General features: G+C 34.2%; 1 protein-coding gene across 2 annotated transcripts in view; it reads left to right on the top strand.

Annotated features, from left to right (window-relative positions):
• PCDH15 (protocadherin related 15) overlaps positions 1-17,340 on the top strand; it is a 1,777,335-nt gene that overhangs the window by 1,262,472 nt on the left and 497,523 nt on the right. For both annotated transcript variants that reach the window (XM_058436255.1, XM_058436254.1), the window contains one exon: positions 9,376-9,546. In XM_058436255.1, the coding sequence (XP_058292238.1) occupies positions 9,376-9,546 (171 nt within the window). The remainder of the gene's footprint in view (positions 1-9,375; positions 9,547-17,340) is intronic.

Below are 17,340 nucleotides of genomic sequence, written 5' to 3'. Positions count from 1 at the left end.
CAAATCTCAGTTCAGCCATTTACTAGCTGTGTGATTTGGGGCATACTTTGTATGTTAATTTCCTAACCAGTAAAATGGGTATATTAATAAAACATACCACATTGTTCTGGTTACAATTAGCTAGTTAGCAAACAAAAAAGTACTTAGACTAATGCTTGAAATATATTGAGACATTATTACAGTATTACATAAATCACTAAAATACTGGTACTTACTGTTCAAAAATCAGTAATTAAAAATGGAATTGCTATGAGAAAATTATGTGTATGCATATATATGTGTATATGTATTTGTACATATATATTCACATACTTTTTAATCTTAGTAGATAATGCTGTATTATTTTTCAAAGTGTTATGACATATCACATTTCCACAAATGATAAAGAAAGATGCTCATTTCCACTGCATTTTAAATCTGTAACTTAAAACTGGGTTGTTGGAGGTGGAAAGTCAGCTGAGACTTGCTTGAGGGCCAATTTTGGGTTTCTCTTTCAAACTCTGAGTTCAGTGATCTCACATTGGCAGCCATGGTGGGAGCATTTACAGTATGGAAAGTGCCAGTGCTACCAATCAGGGCTACTTATCTGATAGCTGGTTGTTAATCATTAACTGTTTTGTATATACCAATAGTAACATAAGTCTAACATATCTTTGTTTGTATACCATAATGATATCCATGTATCTAAAATGTCTCTCCATTTTTTTTTACATTTATCTTGTTTGTTTGTTTGCTTATTTATTTATTTTGAGACAGTCTTACTCTATCACCCATGCTGAAGTACAGTGGTGCGATCTCAGCTCACTGCAACCTCCACCTACGGGGTTTAAGTGATTCTCATGCCTCAGCCTCCCAGCTAGCTGGGACCACAAGTGTACCACCACACCTGGATATTCTTTTTGGGAGGGGAGGACAGTATTGCTATGTTGCCCAGGCTAGAGTGCAGTGGCATGATCTTGGCTTACTGCAACCTCAGCCTTCCCATGTTCAAGCTATTCTCGTGCCTCAGCCTCCTGAGTAGCTGGAATTACAGATGTGTGCCACCACACCCAGCTACTTTTGGGATGTTTAGTAGAGACGAGGTTTCAGCATGTTGGTCAGGCTGGTCTCAAACTCATGGCCTCAAGCAGTTCACCCACCTCAGCCTCCCAAAGTGTTGGGATTTACAGGCATGAGCCACTGCACCTGGCAGCGGTTTTTTATATTGTATTGGTGGTGTGCACAATGTTAAGTCATGTACATTAAACACCAATATATTATCTTGAAGTCATAAGGAGAGTTAAAATATGAGCAATCAATTTTGACTTTAAAGCATATGGCCTCTAAAAGAGTAATTACAGGTATCATGACCAATTATTGAGCATTACTCAGCTTTGCCCTGGTTTTGCTTATGTTAAAAATATTTGATTTTCGAAGAGAATCCTTCAAATTACATGTAGTTTGGAGGTTTCTTTTTATCCGTGTTTACATGTTATGATCCATAATTAAGATAATTGAGTTTTGACTGACCCGTATTAGAAAACCCTGTCACATCTTTTTTTGAGAATATTTGCAATATTGTCACCCATGCTATTGACTTCAAATATAAATACATAATGAAGGAATGATTAATTCCAGACAAAAATTTTGTGGGGTAGATCTAGAAAAAAAATTAGAGATATGAAAGATCAATGGGTTTTCTTTTTGTTGAAATTTACTACATATTATTATAACCTCAACTTTGATATGTTACCCTAATTCACATAGAATCAAGGTAATCTCTTTACATATAATTTTTCTTCAGAGCAAACTCTCTTTCATATTATTGTTATTCTGAGTGAAATATTAAGAACACTTTTGTAATCAAGATTTCTTAGTTACCAGAAAGAAAAACGTTTATATTTACTTATGTTATAATGTATTTATTTATTTTTGAGATGGGGTTTTGCTCTGTCACCCAGGCTGGAGTGCAGTGGGGCGATCTCGGCTCACTGCAACCTTCACCTCCGGTGTTCGTGATTCTCCTAACTCAGCCTCCCGAGTAGTTGGGATTACTGGCACGTGCCACCAAGCCCAGCTAATTTTTTGTATTTTTGGTAGAAAAGGAGTTTCACTGTGCTGGCCAGGCTGGTCTGAAACTATTGACAACTTCAAGTGATCAGCCCACCTTGGCCTCCCAAAGTTCTGGGATTGCAGGCATGAGCCACTGCGCCCGGCTTAAATTTAATTTAGAATCATAGCAAGAATAATTTATAATTTCTAAATTATTTTGTGAATAGCAAGGGTGTTGTATATTTCTCATAGATCAAAATATAGAGAAGGGTTGCTAGCTATCTTTCCTAACAAGATATAATTCCTAAAATTATAATATTACTGTTTCTTTACTATTTCTTTATTAGCTCAATTTTTTATCTTTATGGACAGAAATATTCAAATAAAATGTTTAAGCATTGCAAACATATGTGTTTGTATACGTAAAATTAATTTTCTGTATTTTATATTTCAACCTTGTAAACAACTTTTCAGAAATAACCCCTGCCCTGACCTTCCCTCACTTCTGCTTCCTACTGATGTGTGGAATTAGTGTTCATTATAACCCCATTGTTTTAACTCTGAAAGTTTCTTGGGCATTTTCTGAGGAGTGAGAGTGAAATGAGAGGATAGCAGGTGATGGTTTATGGGAACTAATATTTATTGTTTGACTACTAAGGATACATAAGCATTTGGGGCTATAAATGATGATACAATTCTGTCTACTGGTTTGCATAAAAAATAAGAAATATTAGGGAAATATCTCAAACAAAAAATGTTTTCAAGAGAATAGAATACCCAACTTCCTCGGTTAATGTTCATAGAAGCATTATTTTTTTCCTTAACTTTTATTTTAAGCACAGGGAGTACATATGCAGGTTTGTTACATGGGTGTATTGCACTCAGGTAGTCAGCATAGTACTCAATGGGTAGTTTTTTGACCTATTTTCTCTCCTTGCCCCAGTAGTTCACACTCTGTTGTTCCCAGGTTTATTTCCCTGGGCACTCAGTGTTTAGCTCCCATTGAAAACTGATATTATGTAGTATTTGGTTTTCTTTTCCTGCATTAATTCACTTAGGATTATAGCCTCCAGTTTCATCCATGTTGCTTCAAAGGACATGATTTCATTCTTTTCTATGGCTTTGTAGTATTCCACGGTGTATATGCACCACATTTTCTTTATCCAATCCACTATTGATGGGCACCTAGGTTGATTCCATGTTTTTTGCTATTGTGAATATCATGGCAATTAACGTAGACATGCATGTGTCTTTTTGGTAGAATGCACTATTTTTCTTTGTGTATATACCCAGTAATGGGTTTGGTAGGTTGAATGGTAGCTTGGTTTTAAATTATTTCAGAAATCTTCAAACTGCTTTCCACAGTGGCTGAGATAATTTGCATACCCACCAACAGCATATAACCATTTCTTTTTCTCTGCAGCCTCACCAGTATGTGTAATTTTTTGACTTTTTAATAATAGCCATTCTAACTGGTATGAGATGATATCTCATTATGGTTTTGATTTGCATTTCCCTGATGATAAATGCTGATGAGCATGTTTTCATATATTTGTTGGCTGCATGTATGTCTTCTTTTGAGAAGTGTCTATTCATGTCCCTTGCCCCTATTTTAATGGGATTATTTGTTTTTTGCTTGTTGAATTGTTTGAGTTCCTTATAGATTCTGAATATTAGACCTTTGTCAGATGCATAGTTTGCATACCTTTTCTCCCATTCTTTCCATTTTCTGTTTACTGTATTGATAGTTTGCTTTGGTGTACAGAAGCTCCTTAGGTGCTACTTGTCAGTTTTTGTTTTTGTTGCTATTGCTTTTCAGGTTATCGTCATTATGAAATCCTTGTTAAAGCCAATGTCAAGAAGAGTTTTAATAGGTTTTCTTCTAGGATTTTTATAGCTTAAGGTATTACATTTAAACATTTAATTCATCTTCAGTCAATTTTTATATGTCTGGTAGAATTCAGCTGTGTGTCTATCTGGTCCAGGGCTTTTTTTTTTGGTTGGTGAGTTTTTTATTACTAATTTAATATCACGGCTTGGTATTCGTCTGTTCAGGGTTTCAATAGGTTTCTGATTCAATCTTGGAACATTATGTGTTTCCAGAAATATATCAGTTTACTCTAGATTTTTTAGCTTGAGGTTGGGGAGGCACAATTCTGTTCAGAGTAGTGGTTGAACTTGTTTAACTTTTAAAAAGATATTCTTGCTTGCCAACTGGAATCACAGTTTCCTAACTTAATGTAATATTCTGTTATTTTTAAATAATTAAAGTTAAATATATATTCTTATTTTTTAAAAAAGAAATGAAGAGAAATGCAGATGAAAATGGGAAAAGGAAGAAAGGATATTTTCTTTGTGGATTTTAATATATATTAGATTGTCACATAACAAATGAAAACACATAATTAAATTCTATGAAATGTTTATAGAAATAGTTATTTTTTATTTTTTACCACTCACAATTTAGAATGTTATTTCATCTACTCAGAAGAGCCTTGAGCAGTAGTGTATTACTATAAAGACAAAAAACGTAGTTTGTTTTGGCTTTTTGTGTGTTTTTGTTTTGATTTTTATCTCAATTGCCGAAGGATTATCTCAATTGCTGAAGGATTATTTTTTAAATGGATATTTTAAGATCAAATCTGATTCCAAATTGGGAGAAGAACATCATGAATTAGCATTACCATTATGAGCTCACAAGTTATGAATGTGCATGAGACATATTTTTATATTTTTTCCTATGTGATATGTGTTGGTGATAAAATGTGGGAGAATTCCCACGTGTGGGAACTGCTGGTAGATTTTGTTGCTACATCTCTGCTCACAATAGTTTTGCCAGGATCATTTTTATTTCCCACTGAAAAATACAAAGTTTAGAGCTCAACACTTTGTAAGCAATATCTTTCCCCAATATGAGAAAAAGCTCCCATTATGTATTTTGGTATATACTTCCTGTAGATACACTATCTTTAACACACCGGTGTCTATTCTATGGAGTAGTGACAATGACCCAAAGAAGCAGATAATAGTGAGAGATTTGATGCTGACAGACTGAAAGAAAACATAATGTAAAAAAAATCAAATTTGTTTATTATAGTGATTTGGTGATGACATATAAAGAAGAAGGCTGAGTGACATGGAAGGGTAGAAATACTGCCTCTGGCATTTATATACATGTATGTGTATATATGCATAACTCATATGTGTGTTTATATAGGCATGCTACATTCATATATCACATAAAATATTATAAATATTTAATATTATCTCTTTACTATTTTTATAAATTAAATTTAAGTTAATTCAGTATTTTAAAACTTCATCATAGGCAATCATTGTTTTAAATGGTGGGTTAAAGCCAGGCACATACCTATAGTCCTAGCTACTCAGAAGGCTGAGTTAGGAGGATTACTTGAGCCCAGGAGTTTGAAGTCAGTATAGGCAATGTAGCGAGATTCTCATTTCTAAAATAAATAAATAAATAAATATTTTATAAATAAAAAAATTTTCAAATATTATCTCCAATGCCACAAGTAAATTTACAAATACATATTAAGTATGTCATTTTATTAACTTCTTTATGTTGTTGAGAAAAAATGTCAAACATAAAATCATTAATAAATGTAACAAAAGTTTACCAACCCTATTAAAGAAGCCTCCAGTTTTCATATATATATATACTTAGAAATTGAGTTGTTTTAGTTCTTAAACTTTAATAAAACTTTAGAAATATGGAAGATGAGATTACTTAATGATTTAAAACACTGGATGATGCAACACAAAGGGAAATATATGTGAAAATATAACCTACTAATCTTTATGAGGTCACATTATCTTCACGTTAGTAATTTTCAGTAATAAATGACTCTCTTAATAATGGGATGAGGAAACATGTCCTCATCATTTTTTTAAGACTGTCAGAAGCAGTGTATTGGAGTCTGCCCCTTGGAAGCTACTCAGGATATGCCGACTGAACAAATCATTACATCATTTATCTATTAATTCACATATTGTAGACATAGCTATAATCCAATTAAATAAAAGATCAGTATTTAAAAAGTGGCAAGTTTGATGAGCTAGTTCATTTTTCTAAAATTTAAAATATACACATACATTTACTTTAAGATTTTTCTATATGTTCAAAATTCATACATCTTAAGAATAATTTATAAAGTTCATTTGTGAACCACCAAAATTGTCTCACATGCCACATGTTGCTCCTACTCTACTTTTCAACTGGCCTAGAGGTTGATACACATATGGGAGTGCACATACACAGCTCCTTAAACAGCTAAAGAAGAAGGTGTATATACTTAACACAATGAGAGGGAGGAGGCTTCTAAGGGAAGAAAAACTAGGTTTCTAGGAGACAAAGGGGAGATTAAAATAGCTTGTGATCGTGTTTATGTAGGTAAGAATAGACTTCCTTGTTTTTTCTTCATTTTCATAAACTTTCTTGGGAGAGGGAATTCATGGCAGCCTCACTCCCCTAAGTATCTGCTTTTAGTGACATGAAAGAAGTTCAGAAAAGACTTCTTTCTGTTTGTTCAATCTCAAATGTCTTTAGTTTTAAATAATTTTTATAGTGCCTCTAGGGATCTGAGTGAGTGCCGAAACTTTGAAAATTTAAACATTTTGTGCTTTTTAGCTATAATTTTATCACAGTCTGTCTTATACTGTATCAAAATATCAAAGAATCCTGGAACCACAAAGTTATTACATTCCAGACAAGGTTGTACTTACAAAATTCCACCAATAGAAATTCGTGCTTCCTAAAACTTTACCCTCAAGCATTGCTTTACAACTTTTTATGAGCAACCAGATTGGGAATGAGCTTAACCAAAATGTACTATTAACCATGCTTAAGAAGAGGAATTTTTTTTTAATTGAATGGCAAATATTAATGTCTGGGAACTGTCACAAAGGAAGACGTTTTATGAACAACAAAAAAATAAAATACAGGTCTGTTAGTATAATTACTTTTAAAAATTATTTAACATAAATTAGCAAAATAAGATTAGCCATTTTAAAGTCAACAATTCAATGGCATTTGGTACACTCACAGTATTGTACAACCACCGCTTCTATCCGATTCCCAAACGTTTTAATCACTCCAAAAAGAGCTGGCACCACTCATGCAGTTGCTTTCTATATCCCCTCCCCAGCTCCTTGTAGCCACCAATTTGTTTACTGCTTCCAGATACTGCATATAAATGGATCATATAATATGTGACCTTATTTTTTGTCTGGCTTCTTTATTTGAAAACTTGATGTTTTCAAGGCTCATTCATGTTGTTGTATATATCAGTACTTCATTTCTTTTTATGCTTGAATCATATGCCATTGTATGTATATACCACAATCTGTTTATCCATTTATTCATTGATAAATATGTGGGCTTTTGCCAACTTTTGTCTGTTGTGAATAGTGCTACATGAACATGCATGCAAGTATACTTTTCAATGTTGTACAAAGTAGAATTCAAAAAGGCAGAAAAGCATAACAGTTCTTCAAAATAAAAACTAAATGCTATGAAAGTAAAAACATTTCCAGATTCTGTCATAATGAATGATGCTACCACCACCACCCTTGACAATGGATGTTCTTCATGGAAATGACTTAGGCCCAATATTATTTTCTTCTGTCCTATGACAAACATTCTTCAGATAAATATAAACAATTTACATTTCTAATAAAATTACTACCCATTCTTTAAGTGTGTACTGTCCATCGTGGTTTCCTTCCAAAGAAATGAAAGGGAAACAAGAAAGAGGAACTTTATAGTTGAGAAAACTGACTAGATACAGCCTCAGCCAAGTGATCAAGTTAACAACAGCGATAAGTCATATTAATAATATACTTTTGATAAATATGTCAAAATAGCAGTTGACTTGTGATTTTCCTACATAAATCACATAACCCCAGTTGAATCTTGAGGAAAACACCAGATAAACACCCATTAAGGGACATTCTGCAAAATATCTAGTGCTCAAAATTGTCAATGTCATCAAAAACAAAAGTTTGAGAACTTGTCACAGCCAAAACGAGCCTAAGGAACCATTATGACTAAATGTAAACTGGTATCCTGATTGGAATCCTGAAGCAGAAAACTGACATTAAGTAAAAACTAGGGAAATCTGAAGAAATTTTGGATTTTAGTTAGTAACAATGTATTCCTACAGCAAAATTGCACTAGATAAAGTTAAATGATAAGGAAGACTGTATTCACAGCTATTGCAACAGAGAAGAGAGACCAGAATACAAACTAGATCTGAACTGATCTCTAATAGAAAAAATGGCTGGAGAGCTGTTAAACACTCCAGTGGACTTGGGTGTGGGGGAATCACAGACCAGGTGTGTTTACTAATTGGCATTTCCAAAGGAAAATAAACTTCCTTGAATTTTCATGACAGAAAGTAGTTTTAGAAATTGGAGCAAGCCTTCCTGTGTCCATGTGTATACATATGTAACAAACCTGCATGTTGTGCACATGTACCCTAAAACTTAAAGTATAATAATAATAAAAATTAAAAATAAAAAAATAAAAATAAAAATAAATTGGAGCAAGCCTCCAAAGGAAGTCAGGCTCCTCCCCTCCCACAGAAACTGGGAAATATGGGCTTTTTCCTTGACTATTACATTTCAAAGAGATGGCCCCCAGGGCATGAAAAAGATGGGCCTGGTTTGTAGAACTGACAAGCAGCTTATAAAAGATTCACATCTCAGAGGTGCAGAGAAAGAATTTACAATTACAAGGTTTCTAAAGTAAATGCTCTAATGAGATGAGAGTGACCTTTATGGTTAGGCTGTCTAGCAATGTGAACTGTTAGGTAAAGGCCTAACATACAAAAGCTTAACTACTGTAACATACTTTCAAGAAAGTTGCTTTGAAGACAATTGCATCACAGTTTACATCCTGACTCAACCACTTAAAACTGTTGGTTTAAACAAGTTAATTTACCAATATATATATATTTTTAAATGAAAACTAAAGCTACATTGTGCCTAATTTCTTTTTTGTTGTTGTTTTTTGAGATTGAGTCTCACTCTGCCGCCCAGGCCGGAGTGCAGTGGCGTGATCTTGGCTCACTGCAACCTCTGCTTCCCAAGTTCAAGTTATTCTCCTGCCTCAGCCTCTCGAGTAGCTGGGACTACAGGCACCTGCCACCACACCCAGATTTTTGTATTTTTAGTAGAGATGGGGTTTCACCGTGTTTGCCACGCTAGTATCAAACTCCTGACCTCAAGTGATCCACCCACCTTGGCCTCCCAAATTTCTGGGATTACAGTATGGGCCACTGCTCCTGGCCATTGTGCCTAATTGTTCGTTTTTCTCTCTAACAGGACCGTGCCCAAAATCTGAATGAGAGGCGAACCACCACCACCACTCTCACAGTGGATGTTCTGGATGGAGATGACTTGGGTCCAGTGTTTCTTCCTTGTGTCCTTGTGCCAAACACTCGTGATTGCCGTCCACTCACTTATCAAGCTGCCATACCTGAGTTGAGAACTCCGGTAAATATACTCTTATCTTTCTACCTTTATTTGCATGTTTTAAAACCCAATGGGATCATGTTCAAGTATTTCGTAGACATATGATTTATAATAGCAAAACTCACTATATGCACATTGAAAATATTTATGTCCAAAACTATTTTCAGGGAGTATGAATACATTTTTAACACAAAGAGTAATTATATAATTTACAAAGTGGAAAGTATGTTATGAAACAACAGTCCAACATGGTTATTTTATTTTATTTTTTTGCCAATAAATCACCAAGGAGTTCACTAGCCATTCTGAAAAACTCCAAATAATCACTGCAGCATTTTCTTAAATTCGTATTTAAACATGCAGTCCTAAGTTAGAGGACACACAGGTCAATAGGATATTTTTTTGGCCCAGTAGAATTCTGAAATGTTATTGGAGATTATGTTTGGCTGTTTGAAGGTAGGCGCTAGCAAATACTAAATACAAATACTTACCTCTTAAAGTAAAGATACAGAAAGGTGAAGCACGAATACATATTTTCTACACTTAATCCTGTATTTTTGATAAATGCTAATGGAGCTATAAATTTCTGTCAGTTTGGATTTCACACCTTGGACCTCCCTAGATGATTGATGTACCTACCTAAGAATAAGAATTTTAAGGCAAATGGATATCCTTCTGAGGCAAAAATGTCAATTTCTCTCTTAAAAGGTGTATTTGTGTGTGTGTATGTGTATGTGTGTATACACATATTCTGTTTTAAAAAATTCAATGGTCTAGGATTTAACCATTTAACCAATATTTTTGCTGTTTCCCTGGAAAGGAATCAGCTCTCTGGGTTCCCAAAATGGCTCAAAGTGTTAGAATTTGTTGGAAGCTACTTGACTTTTTTTCCTCAAAATACATGAGAAATGAGGTTCTGAGGGTCCTCTATTTGAGATTTTGAGGAATAGAACAGGAATGCCTCCTAAATGTAAAGCCAGAGTGCTTATCCAATGTTATAATATTAATACATCTATTGGTTTTTCTCACAGTAGATCTAAAATAGTTGAGAATCACTTTTGAGTCTACTCACAGCAATGATCACTGGTCCAGTTAACTTGCATGAATAAAAAAAAGCTGGAGAGAAAAATAAATAAATGTTATGTGCATTGGATAAAAATATGTTTTCAGCCAAATGAAGTATTTTTGCATACAAAAAAGCTAATCAGAACTTGAATGGACAAAATAGATGTAGATTACCTACAGTTATATGCCATTATGTTATTTTGTTGAATCCTAGCAAAACAAAAACAAAAACAAAAACAGAAACAAACAAAAAAACAAACAAACTATGAAAGATGGTGAACATAAAAATTGTCTTTGAAAGGACTGGTAAAAGTAATGATGACAAATATGATTTTTATAAGGTTGCACACCTACTGTCATCTGCCCTTCGACAAAGCTGTCAAAAGTAATGGGAAAAGAGTTCCTATTCAGTAAATGGCGCTGGGAGAACTGGCTAGCCACATGAAGATTGAAGCTGGACCCCCTCCTTACACCATACACAAAAATCAACTCAAGATGGATTAAATGTAAAACTCCAAACTAGAAAAGCCCTGGAGGACCACCTAGGCAATACCATTCAAAACAAAGGCACAGGCAAAGATTTCGTAACAAAGACACCAAAAGCAATTGCAACAAAAGCAAACACTGACAAATGGGATCTAATTAAACTTAAGAGCTTCTGCACAACTAAATAAACTATCAACAGAGTGAACAGAGCACCTACAGATTGGGAGAAAATATTTGCAAACTATGCATCTGACAGAGGTCTAATATCCAGCATCTATGAGGAATTTAAATTTACAATAATTAAATAAAAACATCAAAAAGTGTTTTTTTTTCTTTGGACATGAACACTTTTCAAAAGAATACATATATGTTGCCAATAAAAAAATGAAAAACAGTCAAATGTCACTAATCATTAGAGAAATGCAAATCAAAACCACAATGAGAAACCATCGCACAGTCAAAATGACTATTATTAAAAAGTCAAAAAATAACAGATGCTGGCAAGGTTGCAGAGAAAACCGAACACTTAGACACTGTTGGTAGGAGTGTAAATTAGTTCAACCATGTGGAAAGCAGTGTGGCAATTTCTCAAAGAGCTAAAAGGAGAACTCCCATTTGACCCAGCAGTGCTATTACTGGTAATATACCCAGAGGAATATAAATCATTCTGCCATAATGACACATGCACATGAATGTTCATTGCAGTACTATTCACAGTAGCAAAGACACGGGGTCAATCTAAATGCCCATGAATGACAGATTGGATAAAGAAAATGATGTACATATATCACATGGAATACTATACAGCTATAAAAAATAATGAGGTCATGTCTTTTACGGGAACATAGATGGAGTGGGAGGCTAATTTCCTTAGCAAACTAACACGGGAACAGAAAAACAAATACCGCATATTCTCACATATAAGTGGGAGCTAAATGATGAGAACTCATGAACAGAAGGAAGGGAACAACAGACCCTGAGGTCTGTTTGAGGTTGGAGGGTGGGAAGAGACAGAGGAGCAGAAAAGATGACTATTGGTTACTGGGCTTACTAACTGGGTGACGAAATAATCTATACAACAACCCCCTATGACACGAGTTCACCTACGTAACAAACCTGTATATGGACCCCTGAACCTAAAATATAACTCTTTTTAAAAAAAGTTTCATTTTTATTTATCTTTTAAAATATCTACAAGAGGGTGGGTTTGCTCCATGACTAATCATTGTTTTCACATGAAATTTAAACCTGTAAGTTTCAAGTATATTAGACTGGCATTAAAATCTTTTAAAATTTCTACAAGAGGGTGGGTTTGCTCTGTGACTAATCATTTTTTGCACATGAAATTTAAATGTGTAAGGATCAAGTATATTGGGCTGCTATTAAAATGTTCATTTTTGTTTCATTCAAAAATTTCTATTCGGAAAGACAATAGTATAAAAACAAATATGCTGAAATATATATTTAATAATTGATAATAATCTTTTTCAATCATCCACATACAAATTTGGCACTCTGTATTGCGTGTGTGTGTGTGTGTGTGTGTACTTCCAATTAAAATCCTTTTAAATATAAAAAAGGAAAAAGAAAAATATATTTTTAGTATTAATTTATGTTTCTGAGTTAATATATTTAGCTAGTGTACCAGTGGGACTCCAAGAGAAGGTATATATTGAGACCGCAATAATCCAATTCAATGAGTCAGTCTGACGACTGTTTACTAGTAGTTTGTTCATTGAGGAAAGTAAAGGAAGATAGAGGCTGCTGCTTGAAAAGCAGAGTGTACAAACTTAATTTTATAAAGGATCATTGAGCTTCCTTTCCTCTCCAGATTACAGACTGAACATCTCTCGCATTCCTATGCAGTTCAGTGCTGGAGACCAGACTATACTTTCAATCTGGGGTAATAACGTAAGTGATCGTAATGTCTAGAGGTTGTATAGAATGTTCTGTTTGTAATGAACTATGCTAAGCTCTGCACAAATATGAACTGGTTCAATATGTTGAATATACACAAAAACGTTTTTGGTAGACAGTTTAAGTATATAGATACAGATATAATTTAGGAAGAGTAAATAAAATTAAGATACATTTGAGTCCTGGCTCTACACGCAAAAATTAATAGCAGGTTTTTTCTGGCTCTGGCAGCCTGGGTTAAGTTGGAGATTCACTCGGTAGGTGGACATAGTTGTTGAAAAATATTTATATCCAAAAGTATTTTCAGAGAGTATGGGCAAATTTTTGGTCAGAATGCCTCACTCTCTCCCTTGTTGTACTATAATATTCATATTTTGAGTATCAGTACTCAAAGCAGAACTAGTCCAAGGATAAAACTTATCCAGTCTTTGGATGACAAACCCAATCCAATATTAAACATTGCATATCCTAACATAAGGAGAATAATGAACTAATGGCGAAGAAATTAAGTCAAGAAATTTTTTATGCTCTGAATCCTTTGTAAAGTAGTATTTGGGCAAAGAGCTTGAAAGATCCTGAGGATAGTGGGTTCTTGCCAGTAAAAAAAGGAGGTCTTTAACTGAAGATCAATAAATATTTTTTTGAACAATTATTCTTTTATTTTCTTTTAAAACCGTGCTTTTTGAATTAAATATTATGGAAGAAATTCCGGAATGATCAATCTTGATCCTTTTATCATTTTTAACAGATTGAGCCATTCCTTAACATACTTTGAAAAAATGAGAATTTAAGATTTATACATTTAAGTAATTATGGCAAATATTTATTTTTTTATTTCATTTACAAAAATACAGATATATTTACTTGTAAGCCTAGGCACTTGGTCAGATTATCAGTCACTTATAACAGGCCACCAAAACTTAGTGGGCTCAAACTACAATCATTTAATTTGCTCACTAAGCTGCAATTTTAGCAAGACTTGAGAAAACATCTTATCTTTGCTCCACGCAGCATCAGCTGTGGTACTTTAACTGAGGGCTGGGTGCCACTTTCATAATGATTGACTTAGATGGCTACCAAGTTGATTTCGGCTGTTGGCTGGTGCTCATCCAGAGTTGAAGACCAAGGCTTCAATTTCACCCCACTAAAGCCTCTTATAGGATAAATCCTTATGCATTTTTTCAATTGAACAGTAGCATACGTTTATGTGTTTGCTTGATTGGTTGGCTGTTTTTTCTTTTGCAGTGTAATTTAATCCCTGGACAGAAAAATGAATGATATATTAACATATTTTCTATGTGTTTACTGTGTATATCTTCCTTTAATTATTGCACCATGTGGTTTTCAGTATTTCAACATCAGTTGCTCACTAAACATGGTCATCTTTTTCTCTCCCCCTATTTAAAACCATTGGATTGGATCCCAGTAATTTCTAGTGACAAACATCTCAACTTCAGTCTTTGTCTTAAAAAATCTAGCTTTCATGTCAGAAACAGCTTCTCTGGTTTATCTATGGTACCCTCTCCCTCCAGGGAAGGTTTCTCAGTTATCAGAAAAGTAATGGTGATTTTCAGTGATCTACAACACTTATCATTTCTTCTTGGCATAGCCTCACATTAAATATATTACAGTCTGTGAACTCTCTCCTCTCTTGTTTTTTTATGGAAGTACTGTTTTTTCTCATTCCCTTGGTGGCCTTGGATTTCGCCTCTTAAATCTTTGATGGCTTTTATTTATTTTGAAATTTATTTTAAAATTATCGTTAAATTGTAAAGATTTCCAAGGCTTCTCTCTTTTGTATTCTTTTTTTCTCCCTTATTGTTTTACTAAGATTGAGTTGAGCAAACCTATATAGAGTTCTATTTTTCCTCAAATAGAGATTATGTATTTGTTGTAGAGAAGTCTTCTAACTTGAAATCTGTCTTGAGTTCCAAGTTTGCATTTCTCATCTTTTTCTGGATATTTTTAACTGTGTTTCCAGCAGATGCCTCATTATTCTTTCTATTCAATTCTAATGTATCCATACTTACTACGTATTGTTACTCCTGGGGTCATTATTGATTTGAACCTAGACTTCAATGACCTCCATTCCAAACTCAATCAATCTCCAAAGCCATTTTCTGCATTACCTATATACTGTTACTCAAATCTGTTTGACACCTGCCTATTTACACTGTCAAAACATCTATTTAAAGACATACTCTAAACTTGGCATCCGGCCTCCGGTCTCTCACTCCTCTAACCACCATCACAATAAAGCCAAAGTTGTTTTTGTTTTTGTTTTTCAATACAGTGCTGATCTGATTTTTTGATGTTTAAAAAGTTTCAGTGTTTTCCATCGTACACCAAATGAATTCCACGGCTTTTATCTTATCATTCAAAGTAACTTTATATCTGACCACTTTCCAGTCTCGTCTCTTCTAACACACATAGTACAACTTGTCTAGGCACTCAGAACATCACATATGACCCTGAACTTCTCTGAGAATTGCCCTACTTTCTCTCTGTTTCATATGTTAAGCACATATTTGTTATTGAAGGTTCATATCAGTTAACCTAAAATGATAGATCCTCAAAACTAATAGTTTCTCTTTGTGATCTCATTTATTCCTACTATAAATATTAAACTCTTCATTACAATGTGTTCATTTACTATGAATGTTTTTCTTTCACTACACTATGAGTTCTTTAAACTTCTTTGTCATCATGTCCTAACTTGAAACCCATTGGCTTCACATAGTAGATATACAGTATTTTTTTTTTTCTTTTTTTGAGATGGAGTCTCACTTTGTCACCAAGGCTGGAGTGCAGTGACACGATCTTGGCTCACTGCAACCTACACCTCCTGTGTTCAAGCGATTCTCCTCTCTCAGCCTCCCAGGTAGCTGAGACTACCAGCGTGTGCCACCACACCTGGCTAATTTTTGTGCTTTTTCAGTTGAGACAGGGTTTCACCATGTTGGTCAAGCTGGTCTCGAACTCCTGACCTCAGATGATCTACCCGCCTTGGCCTCCCAAAGTGCTGGGATTATAGGCAGGAGCCACCGTGCCCAGCCCGATATTTTTTGCATATTTTGAATGGAATTAACTCATCAAATGTTCAAAATATATTTATTATGTAATAAGTCATTGAATATAAATATGAATAATCATGGCTCTTGTCCTCTCAGTCTCAATTAAAGTATATTGGTTGTAAAGGTACATATGTGAAGTGTGTGTGTGTGTGTATGTGTGTGTGTATGTACATATATATATGTTTGTGTGTATAATTACTTATTGTAATTGCAGATTATCCAAATATATTATTTATTTTATACAGTCTAGATCAAGTAATCATATATCCCATTTGCCATAGAAAGTCCCAGATTATAATTCTTGTCCCAGCATATTGTTAATAATGTCTCCTTTTCTTTTTAATAGTGTTCTAAATATTAAAGTATATCCTCACTGAGTCCCTTGGCCAATCACTTTCAAAATTTTTTCTGTGGATATCTTTTGGGGCCAGCAAAGTGATGAATGAAGAGGGAAACAATTGGTAGCTCCCAAACTGCCCACAACCTTTTAATGCGAAGATCATTTGTCAAAATATTTTAAAGAAACAAATGATAAATAATACATCTGGAGTGAACATATGATGTGACTGCCATTGTTTTCTTCCCATCAACAATCGCACACAAACACAAACTAAAATTCACCAAGTATTGTCTTGAATGTGAAATTGTATTGTGATTCTAAAAGTGGTGTGTGACATGGGCGCTTGTCTGGGGGTCGGGGAATAGGGGAGGGATACCATTAGGAGAAACACCTAATGTAGATTGTGGGTTGATGGGTGCAGCAAACCACCATGGCACGTGTATACCTATGTTACAAACCTGCACATTCTGCACATGTATCCCAGAAATTAAAGTAAAATTTTTAAAAAGTCACGTGTGAAGTAATACGAAAGCAAAGGAATCCTTGGTTCTCCTTATCATTGGTCAAAATGTATTTGAACAGTTTCAACTATATTCAACTGTAATATACCATAGCACCAATTATAGATAATGTGAAGACATTGAAATTTTTAGTGGAATAAATAAATAATAAGAAACAGATATAAAATAACTATTAAGTAGGCAAGAAAAGAAACAATAGAAAGGAAGAATTGAGTTCGGTAGTTTAGTTGAATGAACAAAGTCACTATTCTGCTGAATAACAAGTGTGAAGCCTAACTCTTCTTTTTAAGGAGTTTGTTCAAAGTATTACTTTAAATTAAACTTTGAGCTATTTATTTCTGTGAAACACACATAAAAGTAAAAGATGTCAAGTCCTTAAGCTTGTACCTGATGTTTATAAGTTTTTCTACAC

This window comes from Hylobates moloch, unplaced genomic scaffold (assembly GCF_009828535.3).
Source record: "Hylobates moloch isolate HMO894 unplaced genomic scaffold, HMol_V3 SCAFFOLD_3, whole genome shotgun sequence".
NCBI classification, from domain to species: Eukaryota; Metazoa; Chordata; class Mammalia; order Primates; family Hylobatidae; genus Hylobates; species Hylobates moloch.
This window is presented reverse-complemented; position numbering and strand designations above follow the sequence as displayed.